The following is a 22,654-nucleotide window of genomic DNA, read 5'->3' on the forward strand; positions in this document are numbered from 1 at the left end:
TTGCCTTGGGCAGAGTTTTGATTTAGTGGCAATTTAAGAGGAAGATCGACTCTGGCCTTTTATGGTCACCACCATCATCATCATCATCATCACACAGCACCCTGAACCAGCCCGCCCTGTCTCTTTTATCCTTCTCTTTCCTCTCCTCCCTAGTCGTTCCCTGTGTCCGCTCTGCCCAGCAGGATGTCTCACATGCAGGCTGTGTGTGTCTCTCCTGCATGGTTGGAATCTTTGTTACCGGCCACGAGGGTCGGCAGGCCAAATATACCCTCGCACTGTCAAACAGAACACCACATGTGTATACCAGCATCTTAAAGAACACGACCAAATATATCCAGCTACCGCGGGACACCAAACCTGCCTACCTAGGCCGCCAAATATATCCTGCACCTACGTCGATGCTGAGTGCAGTACAAACCCACTGACCAGCAGCTATAACTGTTCGTGCTGAAGGGAGGTTTTTGCAGAATAGTTTTGTGAAAACTGGATGGGTAAAAAAAACTACAAAATCAACCTGCATGTTTGTGTCAGTGGTTCAAATCATCAGGAGGCAGATTATTCTGATTTTTCCAGTTTATGGTTGACAACTAAACGGGCTCGAATAGATAAGACAGTTGAGTAGACTCTATGGCTCTTTTATCTGGGACAGCGTTAAATCTGTTCCTCTGCCCGTCTAAGGGAAAGCTGCAGTAATCCAGTCTTGAGACAGCACCAACAAATATGCCACGTGTGGATTTTCTGTACTGAAAACAAGCACCAGATCAGGACCCATCATGTCACTTGATGCACCGTTGCTTCATTCTGCCCGTCGTGTTTATTCGATCGTCAGGGAACACGCAGCAGCTGTTTGCAGCTTCAGCTGGATCATATTTTCACATTTTCAACACTGTAAGCATTATGTTTTAACCTTAGCAGTGCAGTCTGCTGTTTTGTAGCCTCTCCACTAGAGGGGGCTGTCTATCTGTTCAGCACTGCAGTGAAAATTCACCCCCCCAATTAACGTTTCAAGTGATTGCTGGAATGAGTAAATAATGTGAATTAAACTCAGCTCATGACAAGTTTAGAATACATGGGATTATTTCATGATGTCTTATTTGTTCATTTAATGTTGAGCACTGTGGGTTGTGAGCATATTAAGACTGCGTAGGCATGATTGTAATCAGCAAAAACATAACATTTAAAAATGCACATATTTACATATTTCTTCTTTCTTCAGCTGAATCTAATTTTCTGTAGGTCTATGTTTTCATGCTTCTACCAAATGCACCATAAGGCACTTCAAAGCGATGCCTGTGCTACATTATTAAACAGTCAAAAGAGAAATGATTCGGATTATATGCAAATATGCATCAAACTTTAAAAGTACTTCAAAGCATGTTTCAGACCTGTTATCTACACCTAGAAGTGTTCTGCATTTAACAGCTGAAACCAAAGTCATTATACCGTTTGCCTGGATTCAACGCATCAGCCTATTTCAAGAAAAGCCCAGCCGGTGCGTACAGTGTAAAGTTCTGCTTGGTATATTAAAGTTGGCCCCTTGGCTTTTCTTAGAACCAACCAGACAGTCTCCTCCCACTAGAGGAAGTCCCCACACATTATGATCTCTAACTCTGCCCCTGCGTGCACCGATCCCTCACCTCCTCTCACAAGACCTGGGTAGGGGGGGGTGGAGGGTGGGAGGGAGTTCCACTGCTCTCCATCCATCCCAAAGTAGCACAGCCAGTTGTGAAATCGCTTTGCAGAACAGGAGGAGCCGTGTGGAGGCACAGGGAGCAGCAGCACCTCTCAGGCCTCTTACAGAGTACAGATACTGAGTGTGTGTGTGTGTGTGTGTGTGTGTGTGTGTCATGGACCGGTATCATGTGCTGGGTGGCAGCAGGACTGTCCCGGCCCTGAGGCGAGGTCAGAGCAGGGAGCAGGCCATGGTGTGTCTGCTCACTGTGGCTAAAGAGAAGCCGGTCTTTCTGAACAGCATGGCAGCGCTCATGAAGGTAACCGACGCCGCTGCTAATATTAACGAAGCTCTGCCAGTTGTTGCACTCTGCCTGGATTTAAATAGACTCTGGATGTTCCTGTGATTTGGTCTGATGGCGTTTGGATAATATACGTACTGTTTGGGAAGGCCTGCTGCCTACATGTGATGCTGCGGTTACAAGCTTTCTGCTGGCTCAGTCAATAACAAGGGGAGCTTTCAGGCTGCTGCTTCACATTTTACGTGGGTGACTTTATGAGTCCAGCTTGAGAAATGTGTTACACGTCTTTACAGGCAGGTACAAACTTGCTGTGTAGGTGCGTTCAAAAGTGACATAACCACGTCCATCAGTAGAAAACTACAATACACTAAATGACAAAGCTACATTTTCCTTCAGCAAGGACAGTTAGCATGTCAGGAAGGGTTCTTGGTAAACACGCTGTTACAGAAGGACCTGCTGTTTCCAGTGAACCACAGGCAGAAAGATAATGGTACTAAAGTGCCAGAATGATTTATCAGGGAGCTCATATATTGTGCACAGATCGAGCTGATGGCAGAAACAGGTCAAGAGGTTGCCAAGTCGTGCTGTGGGGCTGGTTTCACTGACGGAGCAGATTGACGTGGAGCAGAAAAGCGGCATGTGGTTATAATGATGATGGATACTGGAGGCTGTTTTAGAGGAAAGAGGGAAGTGTGTATGTGTGAGAGAGGATGAATAGTTAAATAGAAAGCAAGACACTGAAGTCAGAGCCAGAGTTTAGGTTTGAGTGCGGAAATGCTGCAGACAGTAAAATGTAAATCAGATTCATCGTTCCATCAGCTGAATTAAGGAATGGAGAGTAGCTGTAGTTATGTAATGCACTCTGTAAGGACACACTTGTGTGCATGTATTACATCACTGGGTGTCAATCACATTGATATCTCACTCTCATCTGAGTCATTTTTCATCTCGTATATCATAAGTAATAATTATTATTAGCTGTGCTCTTGCTTTTCCATTTCAGTTTTTTCTTTTTTGATTGTTAAGTCTGAAATTTCAGAAGAGTCAGAGAGTCTCCATGTAGCTTATTCTGGCTGATCAGCACTTTAAAAGACAAACCGTCCAATTCACCGTGATCCATCCACCAGTTACTCACGTTTGGCATATTCAGCCATGCTGGAGACACACCTCTGTGGATGGTGGTGTTGGTGTGCTGTTGGGCCACTGGGCAGACTGCCGTACGATTGTGTAGAAGCATTCACGGTCCTCAGAGGATGACTGACTGATCGACCTCCTGACTTTTCCTCAAGCCCACATTTCTGGCTTTGAGTTGAATGTCAAAATAACTATTGGATGTGTTGTCATGAGGTTTTGCGCACACATTCATGTTCCCCTGGGGATAGATTGTACTAACTTTGGCGATCCCCTGGTCTTGTACCATCATCAGGACAATACAGAATGGATGGCCTACCCATCAGCCTCAGCTGTACTTTTTTGCCTATTATGGGATGTGAGCATGCTAACATGCTACGCTAATATGAGGACTGTGGTGAACATCAGCATGTTAGCATCCGCACTGAGGGCAGATTAGTTTGCTGACTGTAGCATTTTGCTCAATACCCTGCAGGAATCATTTCTTTTTTTAAATCAAATGTGCTGTTTGCAGTCAGATTTTCTAATAATAAACATTCAGTACAATTGGCATATTGGATTGTAACCTGGCTGCTGAGCTCCAGGCGGCTGTGTGTGTCCCCCAGTCTGACAGCTGGGCCACTGTTTGCTTGGCACTGCTGTTTGCTTTGGCTGGTATGCTCTCTGAATCCCCTCTCTCTAAACAGTCTCACGTGGATGACAGTGCAGCAGCTCACTACTGTACCAACCATATTGACTTAGTTTTTAGGAGGGTGTTGATATTTAATCTCATAATTTCTCATGCACAGCAAATTGTTTAACTCAACATATATGATGCAACCAACTGCAGATCTTGCAGACGTGGTCTCATCTCTATCCCAGAACAATAATCAAGCCATAAGCCTGCTTATTATCAGCTGCAGTGTTTAGAGAATGTAAAGATACGGCTCTCATCTAGCCTTTAATCACAGTGTCTTAGCTTTGATGTCCTCATCTCTTCGTTGGAAGTGTTTGACGTGATAACTGGAACCCGGTCTTCACTTTGAGAGACGCCTCCGGGGCCCAGATCCCAGTCGAAGAGGAAGCTTCAGTGGTTTAAATGCCAGCTGCCCCCTCCGGGAGCAGTTTCGTGTTGAGATCAGTGGCAGTGACATCAACGTGGAGGACCACCAGCTTATTATTCAGAGACGCTGGCTGCCGCTGCCTGCTCGTCCTCCTCCCCGTGCCTGGCTTTGATGCTTATGTGTTCCACAGGGGGAGGAAAAAAAACACGGCAGCAGAAAATAAGATCTCTTGTTAGGATCATCTGTTTGTTCCTCCTCTGGGACCTGAACACGATGAGCCCCCCCCAAGGATAGGAGTCTGATCATGAATGGGGTTTGTTTTGCAGACTGTTACGGAGCGCTGGCAGATATATGTAGAGAATAAGGCTTTGTTGAACTTTCCCGGTTTATTCTCAAAGTACTATGCGCGTGAGATCCCTGTTTACGCCTGTGACGTAGGCGAACACGGTGAAGAAGAAATACAGCTACACGCCAACAAAGTAACTGCTCTGATCAAAGGTACGCAGATAGGGAATGGCCCCCGGGGTGCTCGGGGAAGAGGAGGAGGAGCCGGGGAAGAGGAGGGAGAAACATTAAAGGGCATGAGAGTAAACAGGAGACACTGACTCCCAGGGGAGAGGGGGAGACATGAGGAAGAGACGCTGACTGCTGGGAGGATGAAAATATGGAAAGTACAGAGTAAAGTGAGGAGAGCATGCTCACTTAAATGAGGGAGAACTGACGGAGAGAGACGTGGGATGTGACAACAGAAAACTGTCTCCAGCACACAGGGTGATAGATGAATGTGGGATTATTCCTAATTGGTGCACATTTGTAGTAGAAAATGTTGTTGTGTTAACAAAACAACATGGTTTTATCCATTAGAATTACAAAGAGGAGACAGCTGTTGACTAAATGATTCTCCATAATGAGTTTAAAGCGACATTATGCTGCTTTATAAAGATGAAACTGCATAATCTTCTGAATTCATAATGACTTTAAAGCACCCATGCTCCGTTTAATCCACTCTGGGGCTCCTGTGCAGCTGACGTTATTGAGTCAGTTTGCTGACTTCTCGACTCCTCCGTTCCTGCTCTTGTGCTAATGTTGTGCTGTGTTTTCAGTAAAACAAGATAAAGGCACCACCAGGAGCCATGTTTGGTGCTTGTGGTTCATTCCACTCACTGTCACTTAGTTCATTTAATGATGCTGTTAATTATAATGGTGGGACCTCATGTGGCTCACAAAAAAGGAAAATGTGTCTGTGCCTGTATCTATTTATTTAACAATTTGTGTCATTTCAGTGTGAGGCCCCTTTAAAACAGCTGTCTAAAGGTTTAACTGGACAGGCTCTCATTAGTGTTGTCTTGGAATATGTGTCACATGTTGTCTTTTTTAGTCTCACTGTAAAGTTATAACCGTGCCACCAACTTTGAGCTTCCACCTAAACAAGACTTTTTTTGAAAGATTCATCAGCAGCAGCATCATCAGCAGCGTCTGGGGGGGGTGGATGCTGACTGGAGCTTAGAGAGCTCTGGGAACCAGGCATTCCTCCACCAACTCATGGGTGTCGGGAAGTATTACCCCCTCCCCCCGATAGACACCGAGTCTAGAGGACTTTGACCCCACACTAAGACTTTTCATAAAAACTCATGTGTATGGGATTTCCACCTGCTGCACACTAGCTGTGTAAGAAAATACAAGCTGCTTATTGTTATTTAGTTCTACAGCGTACAGGAAACCATGGAGCCAGTTAGTGCACAGAAAACTGATGCCAAGTGCTGAATCATTTAAGGAAAGGTCCTGTCTGTGTCCACAGATTACTTAACAAATATTACTTTAGTGTATGACCACACTGCTTTTCAGCAGGTGGTTAGCAAACATGGCTAAACTGAGCTTTGTGTGTCAGCGTTCATCCCACTGGAGGTGTTTTCAGACACTGTTTCTACTGCTAACACATTCACATGGGCCTCCTTTAGATGACAACAGTGTATGTGATGATGAGGTGGAACAGGACGCTCCAGGAACAGTCGGACATTACCTTGAAAAAGGTTTTTAAACCCTCATGCAGCCAGTTAAACACATTAGAAAGTGCAGCAGTGACAGAAACTGTGTGGTTTGGCAGCTCTCCTCCTGAATGTGTCACAAAAGCTGTCATGTGGGCCTAAAGTGGACCACGTGTTCACGAGGAGAGCTGACTGACTGAACTGACTGCCATACATAATACTGCTCAGTGGATCTCCACCCACTCCACAACATTATTCATAGCTTTAGATGACCTATATCTCCTTTTTCTTTATCAGCTGTGATATTTAGCCGTTATAACTAGCATCAGGCTGGTTGGTTTTCCTGAGCCTGTAGTGTTACAGTTGGATTTTTTTATTGATTTATTTGTTCTTTGCCCTCAAATAACACAACAAAGTTAACAGTATATAACGCTATTGGTCATATTCCCTAAATCGTTAGCATTTAGTGCCCTGTGTCCTGATTTTGATACCTGCAGATATCTTCTGTATGAAGTTCACAAATGTCAAATGCTTTTAGCACCAGAGGACTGGTGCAGGATTAGCATACTGTAAGTGAAGCTAGCAGTTTCTCTTATATTCTAAGCTTGGTAAGGGCTCAGATGTGAATCAGTGGTTGAGCAGAGGATTGGATGTTGCTGTGGAGCTCTGTCACCATCAGTCTCCTGTCCTCCCAGAGAGGACGGGGGTTTGTTGTTATGCTGGTGTCATGGAAGGGGGTGTGAGTGGCTGTGAAAGGCCACTATTTGTTCATCTGTCTTCTAGCCAAGCTGGCTGTCTTGACTTGAACGTGCGCCTCATTTCAGTTTGAGCTGTTGCTTCTGGGAGTGTCCGTCATGAGAGTGAGTAAACCCAGATTTTCATCCTTTATGCCAGCATACAAGTGATTTTAGGTTAATAACTTGGTAACCTCCTTTTACAGGCCCCTGGAGTTAACTTTAGAGTAGAGATGCTATTTAATATATTTTGTGAAATGTTTCTTAGTCATTCACCAGGACGAGCCAGAAAGGCCCACATTTACAAAGCCTCATTGAATTGTCGAATTAAACCTCAGTGTTTCCAAATAGGGCATGGGAGCTTGGCATCTAGTTAAAAGGTTTGGATTACCACACTGACCTGTTGTACCACCTTGTTCCTTCCCTGCCAGCTCTCAGAGCCCTCAGGGACCCTCTAATGGTATCTGCAGAGACACTTACAGACTAAAGAATTTTTAGTGCCTGTGGCAGCAACAACCTCTGAACATTAAAATTCTTCTGACATTTAAAAAGACCCACATGAGAAAACAGATAAAATGTGGGATTCATGCAAATCTGTCAACGTGCAGTGGATGAGGAGCAGAAGTTTAGCACAGTTTGCACTCGTCAAATTCGATGCCGTGTCAAGTTGATTTACGTTGAGGCCAAACACATTTAATGGCAAGAAATCAGTCTGTGATCGTGCTCCTCATCCATCACACAGGTTTGGTAGCCTAAAGGCTGTCTGGCAATCAAATGAGACAATGATAGTACCGCCTTTCAATCATCTTTCTTGATAAAAACAAGGCAGGCGTCAGAAAGCTGAGTGGTCTAATCTGTGTGTATGCTCCAGCAGATGTTGAGTGGGAGGACTCATGAGCAGTTGAAGGCTTTCCAGTAAATGTTTGAAGTTAGACTCCCTTCTTGTGAATACACAGCACTGTTCCACAGCCCAAAGGGGTCTTTTACTCCCACCCACTCAGTTAAAAGCGAACTGGTCCCAGATTACAGGTTAAAGCTAATGGTGGGGCTGTAGCTCCTAATCAGGCAGATGCTCCCTCAGTGGGAAAGCAGTGCTTGCTGCAGTGTGAGGGAGAAGATACACGGGGCCTTGGATGCCAAGTGTTCCCACGCGAGAAGAGACATATCGAGCCTGAACTAGATCATAAGAGCATAAACAGGTTGGCTCCAGAACATCGACCTTTTGTCGACAGCCAAACAAATTATTTTTGTTTGTGGAGGGGGGGGGGTTGTGATGAGTTCTAGTTTGACTGATCTTCTTTTCTCAAAAATGATGCTGATAGTTTTTTGCTGTGGTCAGTTTGTTATAATGTGACCATTTTACACCAAACACAGTACAGAAACATGTCAGTGCTGAAACTAGATTCCGGTTCACGTTGAGCTTCCAAGCAACATTAGCTGATGTTAGTTAGATATAAATGGACTCTCCTGACTGTACTGTACTACTGTAACACCACCTTTTAGCATCTGCCATTATTAAATAACACACACAGTCTGGTGTCATTTTTGTTGGCTCAACAGTTTGCTTTATGACTTTTTTACCTGTGTTACTCTTCTGCAGATAATTGGCCTCATTTTGACTCTGAATTATCAACTGTAATGAAATCAACTTAATGTATGGATCAACTGTGTTTTGAGTACAGTTCTCTCAGTTCTCTCTCTCAGCTGACAGAGGTAAACACAAGAAAACGCAGTAAAAGAGAATTAAAATCAGAGTGATGATAGATGTCTATGATAATAATAGTAATTGTTGGAGCCATTTATGTTTGTTGTTGGCTTGTTACGTTATCGTCCTTTTGATATTTGCTGCATTATTCTTTTGGACACTGGGTGGTGGTAATTAGATGAACTGGGCTGTGTGTGTCGGGGCAAAGGTTACAGGAAACGTGGTAATAACAGCAATGGAAACCTGGTATGTTTATCATTGTTCAACCTACTCAATAAATCGCAAGCTAAACCGCTATCAATGTCTGGAAATTCAGTTTTTTGCTCAGCGTAAGAGCTCTAGCTCACCTGTGAACAAGAAAGAACAATGGAAAAGGGGAGAAAATTGTCATGACAGTAATGGTAACGGCATACGATCACACAGAGCCCATAGGTTTTCATTTATAGTGTACTTCAGCACAGCACTGATACTAATAATGTGATTTGGAATATAAAATCAGTGCATAGTCTGTACAGGAGCTGGTGATTTCTGAATGTCTGATGTCTGATGAATGAAAGAGCCCAAACAGCAGAATGTGCCTTTAAGGCTCCCAGTGCTGTGTGACTGTGCAGACCTCAGAGACGCTGTGTCTGCAGCAGAGGGGCACAGCAGCAGACAGCAGCTGACATTTAGAGTTCAGAGGTCACCCTGTGGGGCCTTCATAGTGACAGCTGGACAACCAGCCACAGAGTCTGACTCCCACGCAGCACCCAGGGGAGAGGACAGAGCGGCGCTGCTGTGTTGTTTCAGAGAAGACGAGACTAACTTCATGTTACTGAAGCTGAGGCTGGGTGGCGAATATATCCTGTAAATGTTGGGGTTTTGAATTGGTATTAATGCTCTCGTCTTATCAACCAGTCACTGTTGAACTGTAGAACATCAGTGTCATCTCTGATAGTTTGAATGATATAAAACAGCTTTTCAGCCAGTCAGCATCAGGCCTGCTTTGTGCTCCGCTGTCCCTCTTCAGATTGTGATCAGCCCCATCAACCAGCTCTCGGACAGGAAATGAGATAGTGGGGACATATTCCTCACCACAGCTGGATGTAATCTGATGCAGGCTTACATTAATGTGTCACTGTGGGGAAATATAAAGCTAATATTGGCCCTTTATTAAAGTTTGGATACAGTGAGTCAGTCAGATTTTTACTATTTTAGTTTTGCTTACATGTTCCATGTTCCATCATAAGTCACAGCGGTGCCATGTGTTATTTAGACCCAAATGTGTTCCTTTGTTTCAAAAGTCAAAGGGAAGACGTGAGATAAAGAGATCTGCCAAACCCTAATCTGATGTTTGATTTGTCCACAGGAGAGACAGAGACTAGAGACCATCCTGAACCTCTGTGCTGAATACAACAAAGGGGAGACGGTCGGCGTGGACCCCCTGGGCTCAGGTAGGACAGGTTTCCCCGGGGGGCCGACAGAAGGCCTGGGCCGGAGACCGTCCGTGGAGAACGTCCTAGGAGGGATGCCGTCCCCGGCCGCGCTCCGCCTGGTGCAGAGACAGAGAGAGAGTGACGAGGAGAACCTGAAGGAGGAGTGTAGTAGCACAGAGAGCACTCATCAGGAGGTGAGGACATCTCCTGCACCCAGCACAGCATCAGCACTGCACAATGGAGACAGACAGGTCAGAGGGAACGTTTGTCTCCCTTCGAAGGCGCTCTCTGCATGCCACTGTGGAACCAGCATGTGCATGATGCGCTTGGCTTTGCTAAATCGGTGGTTCATAAAATGAGGCTCAGGGACCACCAGGAGTCCTTCAGGGGGCTCTGTGGGATCCCGCAGCAAGGGAGAGTTTCAGTTTACCATTCATATTAACCAGTGCGTCTGAATGGCTGTTGATATCATGCCAGGTTTAACCAAACCAAACACAGTGTAGAGCAGCACTCGGTTGGCAGGTTTCCATTCTTAAACATACGGTCTACTTACTGACAATATGTCCATAGTGTTATCCCTGAAAGGGATGGGCCAGACGCCTCAAAGATCAGCACAAACAAGAAATGCAGATGTATTTTATCACACACCATTAAGGCATCCAGCTGTTGTAGTTTGATATGAGCCAAGTCACCATCTGATGGGTCTCCTGTTAACACAACTTCACTGCTGGGATCTTAAAATGTCCCTTGCTCTCACAATCTGTTGCTTTTTCTTGTCACCACACACAGTGACTCCTTACACCATCCGAGCTCACTCGTTTGTGCACTTCTCAACCAGAGTGCAGCATTTGATTCAAATGAAAACCTGCAAACTGCCTGAAACGACAGATGTAAACATTATACAGCACACTTTCAAATGAAACAAGACAAACCTCCACGTATTGACTCCTTACATTAAGTCCTGTCAACCTCTGTGGAGATATGTGTGCTTGTTTGTGGAGTCTTGGAGTTGTTATTATTTAGAAAATAGTTTCACAGTGATGCATGTAATGTGAACATCACGCATATTATGAAATGTTGAACTGATAAGTCATGCGTGATCACAAAAGACAAGCACTAGGAGGCGATGAAGAAAGTGTACAATGTGTTAAATAGAGCAATGATGTCTGTACGTAGTCTGAAAACATTGGCTAAAACATTAATGACTCCACATTTAAATACTTCTTGCATTTATGGGAAAAGTCTGCAGACGACATGAGCCACGCAGCTACAGTCGCCTGCTGTCTGCACATCCTGCTCTCTTTTGAAATTCCCATTTATTGTTTTTTTTGGCTGCTTATGGGAAGTTCACAGGCTGCCTTTTATGTAGTGGGAATTCTCTTTTTACTTTCACTCCTGCATGATTTGTCATTGATCAGTCACCTCCCTTCTGTGTTTGTTTCCTTGTGTTTTTTTCTGTCTCTCTCTGTTTGTGGTGACAAGTAAATACAAGTAGACTTTCAGTACTTTTGAATTTATTTCAACTGATCTTTTTTTGTGCCAAAAGACTTTTCTTTTTGCTAGGCTGGAAAATCCACTCAAAGTACATTTAGACCTGAGACACTAATGTGAAGCACAAAACACCATCAAAGTGATAACAGTAATCGTAGAATAAGCTCATGAATCCTTGTGTTTAAACAGACAACAATGGCACAGTGCAGCATTGTACTAAAAGGTGTGTTCACCTTCTTTCTTGAAATCCTGACCTCCTATATTCTCCCCCCTCCACCCCGCAGCACGAGGACTCATCCAGTTCAGGCAGCGGCGGTCGCCTGGAGCTGGGTTACTTGGAGGATGAGCGGGTGCGCGTTCTCGCTCGGATTGATGAGCTCAAAAACCGACTGACGGAACTAGAACAGCAACTTCAGGAGTCCAAACAAGAGGTAGAGTTTAGAGTCTAAACCCAGCCTAGACTCAAGTTTATTGACCTTCACGTGTACCAGTGCAGCGGTAAACGCTAAATACAGTCCGTGGTCACAGCATCATCACTGTGATCCTGTTACTCTGTGGGAGCACCGTTTGACTCTGTTTGGTCCGCTCTTCCAGGCAGAGATGGAGCGTGCCTTGCTGCAGGGCGAGAGGCAGGCGGAGCTCGACCAGATAGAAGCCGAAACAGACATAATCACTCAGCTGCAGCACAAGCTGGACGAGCTGGAGAGCGCCATCCAGAGGGAGAAAGACAAGGTACAGAGGGCAGTGGACACGGGACGCTAGGTGGATAAATACAGCTCACATGTGAAATGCTTTATTTGAATCCAGCAGTTACATTCAGGTGCACTGGATTCAAGTGTTTGCTGAGGTTATGTGCTTTCTTACAGAGAAAACACACACATACACTCACTGCCTGTGTTTCTGCTCACACTCTCCTCTGGTTACTTCCTTTCCCCACTGGCTCGTCACTGTTGGTGTAAGTCAACACTTCTGTCTGTACCAAGCATCCTCGACTCAGAGAGCTGAATGTACTGCACAGACAATTACAGGATTTAAGGCCAAACAAGGGGCTAAATAAAGGACTGGATTTAGCTCTTTGGATGTTCTCTGATGCATGTTTTCACCTCAGTGGTCCGCCTTCTGGTCAGCTCTCATCTGTTTTCTCCTTAGCTTGTCTTCGCTAACTAACCAACATCCGTTAACCCTTAATCCTTTCTCTGCTTCTTTAGAACTCACAGTTGCAGGATCTCTGATCTACTGTACTTACCTGTTTCTTCACTGTCTGCATGACAGACCCTGTGGGCCAGGAAGCCTGCCCTCCAACTGCTGTCTGGCCTCTGTAGACTTGGGTCCTGTAGTGCACGGGTTCTGCAAGACACTTTGAATAAGTTGTTCTGGTAGTGGATGGGAAATTCCTCTTTTTTCTTTTTACCTACATGCACCACATTTTAAGTGTAGCAAGAAAGAAAGGAAGTGAAGAGGCATTTGCCAGCTTAGTTTCTTGACTTCTGTGTGTTTTTTGAGGGTCCCACACGGATCCTAACAATATAAAAGGTGTTATTCATGGTTGTTTCATTGGAGGATAAGTCTCAGTGGACCTGGACTGCTTTGATCCAATGTCCCCGTGTTACCTCACCCCCTACACCATAAACCTGTCTTGGAATTGTGTGCTTCATTATGCCCAAGAGCACAAGTTATCTTGTGTGGGAATCCTTCTCACGACATTGGATGAAAACCCCAGGTCTTAGCAGAAAGTTAGAGGATAAACTCCTCCTGAACCTGCGGTGCCACTACTGACAAGCACATTTTTGGCGTGATAGTAAAAAAGAAAAAGAATCAGCTGTGTCTCAGAGCTTTACCTGAGCTTCCCCTTGTCTCTGAAAAGACACCAGACAGAAGCCTTCCTTTTGCATTAGAGTGAAACTCCTGTCAGCGCAGGCAGTCCTGAAGGACCTGTCAGCCTTTTCAGATTTACACATCAGAATGAAGATGGTTTAAGGTGAAACACTAAAGCCACCCTACCTTCAACGTAGCCAGTAACGGCAAAGTTAGTAGTTATTGGTGGATTCCTGAGCTGAGAACTGGAGCAGCGCCTAAGATGCAAGATGTTTCTGCACAGCGTCACTACTGTCAGATTAACGTGGCTCAGGATTCTTACAAGTGAGCTTAGAAATGTTCTGGGGCCAGTAAATGTCAAGTCAGTTATGGGACATTTTGTCACAGCTCATTGAAGTTGTATTTGTCGAAAGATATATATCCGTTCTTTCAGGATATTTACAGCCAATGGTCACAGGTGACACACAGCTGTTAGAGCAAGTCCGCTGTAGCCACTCAAATGTATGTGTCTATTAAAATGAGTTGAGCTGTATTAGAATAATCTGAGAGTTGAAATGATCTCTTCTGGCTGTTTCTGCCGGCTGTGGCAGAGATGGAGAATAGTTGAAATGAGTAGAAAGGCGCTATACCAATACAGACCCTTTACCGTTTTGGACCATGTGCCATCTGTAAACCCCAGACTGCCAGCTGTAACATCCCCACAATTCAGCGTCTACTTCCTGTGGCCCGCCAGACCCTAAGAACCTGTCACAACGTGTCTGTTGCTAACACCTTACAGCTTGTTTATTTGCATGGCGTGGATTTTGAGCAGTGTGTGTCTCTCTCTCTCTCTCTCTCTCTCTCTCGCTCTCTCTTTCTCTCCCCTCGTCCATCCATCCTGTGTGTGGGTGTGTGTTGTGTCTTTCTAGGAGAGGGCTAATGTTGAGGCCGAACGCCGGGCCCTGCAGAGCCTCCAGGAGGGCTACGCTGAGCTGAAGAACCAGCTTCATAACTGTCCCGAGTCTCTGCGGGAACAGTTGCAGGAACAGCTCAAAAGGGTGGGTCGTCATTCTGTAGTAGCCTGACCCTCTGAAACCACAAAACTCGACCCAACCTGTCACACGCACACACACCTCCCCTGAAATCACAGTCACCATCCACCCACAACCTTTTAGTGAGTAGTGCCAATCCAGCACCTTCCAGCCTCCAGACATTGTGTTAGCTTCTTCTCAACTGCAGGTAGAGTGCAGACACACTCAGCACAACAGAGATACACGTAATTCTTGATATTAGTAACTAGTTAAAAGTGACAAGACAAGGGGAAAAAAAAGTTTTTTGCTTGGCACTGAATTCAAAGGCAGACTGCTGCATCTGTATTCTTAGTGGGGCAGTTCAGTGTATGTACCACTGTATGTACCAGCACTCAGCACATGCCGATGCACATAGCGCTACTGACACCTCTCACCCTTTAGCAGGGGCCCACTACATATGGTTTACAAGCGCATGCACACACACACATACACACACACACTCTTGAGCGTTTTCATGAGAAGCCCTCTCAGTGCCCCTCACAGACGTGCTGTTGCCACCGGCCGCAGGAATGTTCCCTCCTCCTTTTAGTGAAATGTGTGTCATGTGACCTTGTCGCGCTGCACTGCATGTGTGAATCTGATCTGCATCTCCTCTGTGATTTGTCATGGCTCGCACAATTTGTATAACTGCTCACTAATCAATTAACATAGGCCCTGACTAGATTCATTCTCTGTCTTCCCTTGCTCTCATCCTGTGACTTTTCATATGTAAATTCAGACTGTTGTTTGGTTTTTTCCACTTAAAAAGAGGATAAAAGAGGAGCTTTTAACCAGTTAGAATAATTACTGGAGGGTAGATTTCTGTGTTTGACAGTGATGCTATGTGTGCAGAGTAGAGTCATAGAGCAAAAGTTTCTCCCAAGGTGTATGATGATGTTTTCTATTGATGTTATCGTCAAGATGTCTGACATTTTGAGCTCTTCCCACCCTCTTTGACCACTTGCAAAAATGAGTCATTTTCATCTCAGACTGTGTCTCAGTGGATTGACACTGCTGGCTGTCGGGTCCCTCACAAGTGCTCCAAACACTGTAGTCTGCCTGCTGCTGACAGAAGTGCTGTAAAACTTCAGCTTGTCAGCAACCACATAGTGACACAGCAACAGCATCAGGGATGGGCTGACACTGGATAGGAAGCTGGAAGACGTACTAGTGTGTATATATATATATATATATTTACATTGAAGCCAGCATTGTTTTCTATCAGTATCTTAGAAAAAGATATATAGAAAAAGATATAGTGGTAATTTTGTACTATGTTTTGTAATTTTATTTTTCCATACCTTATTTGTTCTATAACATTATTAGCACATGTAGTAGGTGTTTTCTTTAGCAGGTTAAGTATAGCAGTAGAGTGAAAATGATGGAGGGAAGAATCACTAAGACCTTTAGTCTTACAATGCAAAATAGGTTTTTAAATGTAAATGACTGTCTGTTGCTTTGTGTGTATTACAGTACATCTAATGAGCACACACCAGCATCTCTGCTGCAGTAGAAGCATGTTCTTCATGGCTGTCTGCTTGACGTAGCACGACGTGCTTTTAGTTGTCCCCGAAAAGAGCTGCAGCCATGCTGGGAGAACGTTTTCAACTGTCTCATATATAGAGGTCGAGGCGTTTCTTGCTTAAGTCTGAGTATAGTGGATGGCTTCCAAATAAGCAGTGCACTGTATATGGTGTGTTTTTCTGTTTATAATGTAACTGCTGATGTTGTATATGGGGCTCCGCCAGGATGGAGAGGCATTGGAAGCAGGAACCAAAAAGTTTGAGGACCTGGAGTTTCAGCAGCTGGAGAGAGAAAGCAGCCTGGAGGAGGAGAGAGAAACCATCAGCCAGCAGCTGCTCCAGGAGAGAGCAGAGTACCACAGCAGTGTGGCCAAGAGGAAGGTGAGGAAACACCTGACAGACTGTGGGCCATCTGGAATACATGAACATCCTCATGATGGTTTCAACAATATGGGTTTTTGTATCAGAACCGAAGCAGCCAAAGGCAAATATTTCACTGTGTAAACAATGAACAGCTGCAGAATCCTGTTTAAAGAAAACACAGTGTGCACTCGCACACCAGGCACTCTTTTATTTACACCAACAAAGGGTCACCACAGACGTTTGGTGTCACCACACAGGTTTTAAAGGAGGTTCTGAGTGTTCAGGGGTCACTGTGTCATTTACACTGCCATATCCTTTGACTCTGGCATTCAGAAACGTATACATGTCTTGTCTTGTGTGCTGTTGTCACAGCTTGTGTTGAAGATTTCACTCTGTCTGTGTTGTCTTCTTTAGGAGAAGGTGTCTGCTCTGGAGAACCAGGCCAACCAGCTCGGCCTGCAGGCATCTCAGGAGTGTGAGCGTCTGGCCAAAGACAGGACCCTCACACTGCAGATGCTCCAGAAGGTACACACTAGTACTAGCGGTAAACACTTCAGAGTCACACGAGGAATGTCTCACCCAAACTGACATCTTTAAAGGGAGAATACAGCTACACATAATTACAGGGATCAAAAAACGAGCAGTTTATAATGATACTTATAACAGTCGTCTTTGTTTTCCAGGAGAAGGAGAGGCTGTCTGCCCTGGAGAAGAGATACCACAGCCTGACAGGTGGAAAGAGCTTCCCCAAGTCCTCCACTGCAATGAGAGAGGTGAGCGAGCTACCGAGCCGCTGTGTGTCTGCAGGGAGCACGAACACACATTCACACACGGTGCTCCTGGCCTAAAAACTACAGGGAGATGTGATGACTCAGCCCATTCCTCACCACATTTACCCCCTTTTAACTCGCAGCGATTTGCTGCTGTGCTAACTTGGTGATAATCTTTTGGGTCTAACTGTTCAACACGTCCGGTGTAATCAGACTAATCTGAAGATTCATGGTGGTTGTGTTCTTGTAATGTTGAAGTTGTAGATGTTTAGTGTGTAGACAAACTAATCTTTTAATGGTCACTACATTAGCAGACGGTCTGGGTGTTTAAACTCAGACATGACGGGATGGGACAGCCCGAGCTGAAGCTGTATCAGAGGGAGGCCAGTAGACAGAACACACACTCCCTTTAACGTTTAATGTTTGTGGAGAGCGCAACGTGCATGTAGTGTCCCATAAGTTTTCTGCAGGCATTTAAAGCACTTCTCCCTGAATTGTTGAAACAGGAAGCGCTCCATATCAGCGAGGCCGACCTGTTGTTGGAGGATGCCCACTCCTCCCAGCATTCCCTCTGTCGAGCCTCTCCTTCCTACTTACATCCCCCTCCCTGTCAGTTGTACCCCAGCAGCCCTACGGAGGTAACAACACTAATGATCCCTGCATGAAGCCCGCTTCTTCCCCTCCGCTGTCTGTGCAACTCACCCCAAAGGTCATTGTGCTGTCAGCGTCCCGCTCACACTTTGACTCCCACGTTGCTGATCATTCTCAATAAGAATGATCAGCAAGAGTAAGCAGTCAGGCTCTGGAACAGGAGAGTAATGATGTAGTGATGCTCATAAGAGGTTGTTTAGACTTTCTGATGATTACCAGCTAGCGGTCACAGTTCCAGCACCCCCTTATTTACCACTACATCGCTGGATGTCGTAACAGCCAACTAAAGTGCCTGTGTGTAACGTCCCGTGTGTCGGCCAGTTGTGATGCTGAAGTTGCACTCCCTGTTGCCCGGTGTGCTCCTGTTTGTGTCTGTTGTCACTCGCTCCGTGTACCCCCTCACTTGAACAGCCAGGTTAAGTATCTCAGCACGTGATCTCTGTGGGCTCTGCAGTGCTTGTGTGTGTGTGTGTGTGTGTGTTTCTGTGCTGTACATAAGAAGCACGGTACAGTGTTGTCCTCATGGCTTCTCATCCTGTCTGACTGCTGTGGCCGGTGCTCAGGAGTACATGAAGCTGTCGGATGTCTATAAGATGTACGGCAGCGGCGGGCACCATGAAGGCAGCGAGCCCGCCTCTCACAGCCGCTCGTTTGCCATAGATGCTGCATTAGCTGGCGCCTGCGAGGTACCATCACTTCCTGTCTGTCTCTTTCCCTGAGTACTTTCTGTCTTGGCTCTTACTTTGTGCTCCCCTCTCTCTGCCTCTCTCTCCATCCTTCCATTTTCATGTCATGTTGCTCCCTCTGCTGGTTTGCTGTTAATCAAACTGACTGTACTGTTGGCTTTGCTTTCTGCTACATGAGCCTTTGGTTTGAGCAGCTGCATTCAGGATCTAATTTAATTAGGGTTGGACCGATACATGCAGGTTTACTTTGTATTAATAACTACAGCTGCTAAAGTGTGAATATTCATTACTTTATTTCTGAAAACGGAAACTTAATATAAATATTTTGTGATTTTTTAATTTTATTTTTTAACACCAGCATCAGTACAACACAGGAGTTTCGGTTCTTCTACCAAAACAAGGATTAAAGCTATTTTTGGGGCACCCAGCTCATAACGTGACAAAGCCCCAGGTTAATGATAAATAAATGGAAAGTGATAGATTGATATGAGAAGAGGCTCCGTACATCAGTTCAACCCTGGTGTGACTGTCAGCTGTGTCGTCCTATGCTAAGTTATAATGCGCTCACACCTTCATCACTGCTCTCTTATGTTTCCCTCCTGCTGCCTGTTTTCCTGACGTGTATGTCTTCACTCCTGTCTGTCTGTCTGTCTGTTTTTCTCCTCTCCCTCTCCTCCTGTGTGTGTGCGCCTTGCGTGCCTTTGGGAAGGAGTATGTGACAGTGGGCCAGTTGAATCAGATGTATGGGATGCCAAAGGTGGAGTCGTCTCCCACTTCACCGCTTCGCCAGTCCCTGCAGTCTGGAGCAGTAGACCCCGCCTTCTCCAGCCTCCCCTCTCCTCACGGCTCCTCCCTCTCTCTCTCTATTGAGGTGTGTGCTGCCCTCCCTCCCTCCCTCCTTCCTTCCTTCCTTCCTTGATTTCTTCCGTCCTTTCTGGCTGCATTTGTTTACTTACACCACCAGTCACCAGTCTTGTCTTATTGGAATAGTTTTTATCATAAAATTATCCAGCGATTTTCACAAAATGTCAGATGTATTGAGAGGAGGAGCAGTTGTGTTATTGACGCATAAATCACCATATAGCATGAAGCTAACAGCTATTTTTCTCTCTCATCAAGATGGTGATAGTGGATTCAAATGAGGGATGCAGATGTCTAATCAGTGACTAATCTGTCTGTCTCTCTAACTGGTACGCCAATCTAGCAGCTGTATCAGTGTGAAAAAACTCGATGTACTTCAGTGCAGCACACCAACAGGAAGTGATATGACGAGTGTAACATGGGACGAAACTGCGACTGGAACTGAATAATTCACGTAGAAAGAAAAATATTTTTTTAAGATTTAATAGAATTTCTTTAGAATACAATTTTCTTTTTTAGCTGTAAAGCAGCTCCCCAACTTATTTTGTGCATTGCATTGTGGGAGATTGATGTACATTTTCACACACTAAAAAATCAGTTTGAGTACACTTAGCTTAGGCACTTTGAAGGCACCATACTTCGGCATGGGATTATAGCGCCCCCTTTGGGCTAATCAGGGAAGTTTTGAAAAGGAAACAACAGACATGTTGCACTCCATAAGATATTAAATGAGACAAAAGGAAGCATGAATCAGTCCTACATTTAACCGTATCCCCTGTTTCCTTCCTGGCTAAAATGATGCTGTTTATCCAAACAGAAACATCTGTTTTAGTGGAGGCTTGTTGCTTTTTCCAAGAGAGGAAACCAGCTGTTCCACGAGTGGACAAAAGGTGGAAATCTGTTGCTGTTAGTTACAGATGGACACTTTGAGTGTTAAAGGATGATACTAGATGTTTTCTTCTCACTATAGAAACCAAAGGAGACCGTAAACCCCTTGACGTTACTGTATCCGTCAGTCGGGAGCTCCTACTGTCTGTTGTACTGCAGGTTTGCCTAAGTCACAAACTCCCAGTGTTTCTAAAGATTCACCAAACAGTCACACTTACTGACATCATGCATCACATTTGATGCGGTGTGTATTTATGTTTTTCCAGCCATCGCCTCTGTATCCTAAAATGACAGCAGGTTGTTGTGTCAGAAGTGAACTTGAATAAATCACTTAAATCTCTTCATGTGCACCACGAGAACACAACAGCACATGTGTTTAACATCGTTATTATCTGCGTGATAGCCATGTGAGTAACTGCTGCATTATGTAAGCAGTATGTCGCAATTAAGGAGGTTTTTTTTCAAGAAGAGACATTGGGTGCTTGTATCTGGTAACAAAAAATGCATTTATGGCATCAAGAAAAAGGAAATAGTAAACAGTAGGGACTGTATATATTAGTATATATGAGGACAGCTGAAGTGAAGGAAAGCATAAAATTAGATGAAAACTTAAATGCTTTTGTGAGAAACTGGGTCATTGCAGCAGCAACATAGAATTAGAATAGAGACATGTAAAATAGGGATATAGCAGCTGGAGGGTACGACGCATAATGTCGCTGACAACAATAATATGTTGAAGATAGTCAAGAATAATTTTCAAAGTATCAAAAAAAAAACATAATTACAGCTTTTGAGGTTGCATAAAACAAATGTTTCTACCCTCCTCCGACTGTCTTTGAATGCTTTCTAATCTCCTCTTGTCTTTTCTTCTTCCTCTTCTCTCTGCTGCTCCTCTGTGTGCTCTCAGTACCAGTCTGAGGGCAGTAGGCCTCACCTCCCCAAGCTAGATTTAGAGCAGTGGTACCAGGAGCTGATGGCTGGCTCTCAGCTCTGCCCCCCCCCTCTGCCAGCCAAGTCGCTGTCAGGCCGCAGGCCTGTGCTGCAGGTACAGGGCCTTTCTTCTTTCTTCTCGTTTGTTTCCCACCCAGTCTTCAGCCGTTGGTGTATGCTGCTGCGGAGCTGGATGTGAGCGTGTGTGAGTGGAGGAGAGAAAAAAGCTGCCCGATGTAATAATGCTGCGTTCACATAATATGGAAAAGACTGTGCTCCTCCTTGAAGCCTCTCAGGAAATATCTTACAGTATAGCTAATGAAAACACAGGGGGAAAAAGATCTTCAGCTGTAAAGCCGAGCTATCACCTGTAACACACAGAAACGTTCGATCCTCACCTAAATGAAGTTAGAATGTGTGAACACTTTGAAGAAGTTGCTTTCAACATGAAGTCATTCCTCACAGACGCTCCCACTGTGCATGAATGCAGCATTAACTTAAGTGGGCCTGATCAAGAGCTACACAATGAAAGGGACAGGCAGCTGTGCCAGGTGCTGCCTCACTAATGTATTGTCCCTAGGCTCTTTGATATTTTTGTCAGTCTTTGATACTGAAATTTATACTGCTGATTGAAGCTTGATTTATTAATTCCAGCAGTTTAATTCAGCACCAGTGTTCAGTGGCACTTTGTGACCATTGTTTTCCAGCAGGTGCTTGCAACTCATCCGTGGTGGATTTCAGTTTTGCTTCTAACATTGTCGCTAATCGCTCCATTTGCCAGCAGCGGGGTTTGTTTTTACGTGTAATCTGCACTCCCTGGTCTCGATCTCCCCGTGCTCATTGCATGCTTCCGTCCTCAGGTGTTCCGCTCCAAGCTGGACAGCGATCCAGGCCTCTGTCTTCATCAGCCTAAATTGTGCTCTGCATCCCCCCTGCAGCACGGAGCGGCAACACTGGGACGCAACACAAGCTCAAAGGTAGACGGGCTGTTCCTTTTCAACAGTCCATCAACCCCTGATCCAGCACAGTTCTCCCTAAAATCCAGATAACAACTTTAACCCCACATTTAGTCCTAATGTTTTGCCCTCTCCCTCTGACCAAGCAGAGCCCCCTGCTGGTGGCCAACAGCACTGGCAGTCTGCCCAGGAACCTGGCTGCTACCCTGCAGGACATCGAGACCAAGAGACAGCTCGCTCTGCAGCAGAAAGGTAACGACCGGCCTCCAAAAACAACTCAACCACCTTTTTAATTTACATGGTCATAGAAACATGCGGCTGTTGGCAGTAGGACAGAGTTAAGCTAAACGCTAAACTGTCTATAAGATCATTTTAGATGACCAAACAGTAACTACAATAATAACAATCCATGTGATTTCCATTGCGTCATTCATGTAGCTTCAGGTGCGTTACACAAAAAATAGGACAGAGAAGACACAAGGAAAGAAGGAGGCAGTTACAGCAGACTTGGAGCACATATACGTGTTACACTTGAGAGCTGAAATTAGACTTTCAGAGAACTACAAGATCACAGAGATAGAACAAGGGTTTCTAGTCACTGTAGCAGACAAACCAACCATCAGCTAATAGACACTCAGAAGTGATTAAAGGATTGCCTTCAGTGACGCACACTCATATACCAGTT

The 22,654-nt window shown here is 45.0% G+C and overlaps 1 protein-coding gene across 2 annotated transcripts in view; it reads left to right on the forward strand.

The window, feature by feature from the left end:
• phldb1b (pleckstrin homology-like domain, family B, member 1b) overlaps positions 1 to 22,654 on the forward strand; it is a 65,323-nt gene that overhangs the window by 30,666 nt on the left and 12,003 nt on the right. Inside the window, exons 4-12 of one of the 2 annotated variants that reach the window (XM_070829418.1) lie at positions 9,920 to 10,180; positions 11,762 to 11,908; positions 12,072 to 12,209; positions 14,201 to 14,329; positions 16,090 to 16,245; positions 16,642 to 16,752; positions 16,911 to 17,000; positions 21,874 to 21,990; positions 22,119 to 22,221. In XM_070829418.1, the coding sequence (XP_070685519.1) occupies positions 9,920 to 10,180; positions 11,762 to 11,908; positions 12,072 to 12,209; positions 14,201 to 14,329; positions 16,090 to 16,245; positions 16,642 to 16,752; positions 16,911 to 17,000; positions 21,874 to 21,990; positions 22,119 to 22,221 (1,252 nt within the window). Of the gene's footprint in view, positions 1 to 9,919; positions 10,238 to 11,761; positions 11,909 to 12,071; positions 12,210 to 14,200; positions 14,330 to 16,089; positions 16,246 to 16,641; positions 16,753 to 16,910; positions 17,001 to 21,873; positions 21,991 to 22,118; positions 22,222 to 22,654 lie in introns of both variants that reach the window. The other variant, XM_070829419.1, reaches the window with a different exon arrangement.

Source organism: Pempheris klunzingeri, chromosome 4, assembly GCF_042242105.1.
Source record: "Pempheris klunzingeri isolate RE-2024b chromosome 4, fPemKlu1.hap1, whole genome shotgun sequence".
NCBI lineage: Eukaryota > Metazoa > Chordata > Actinopteri > Acropomatiformes > Pempheridae > Pempheris > Pempheris klunzingeri.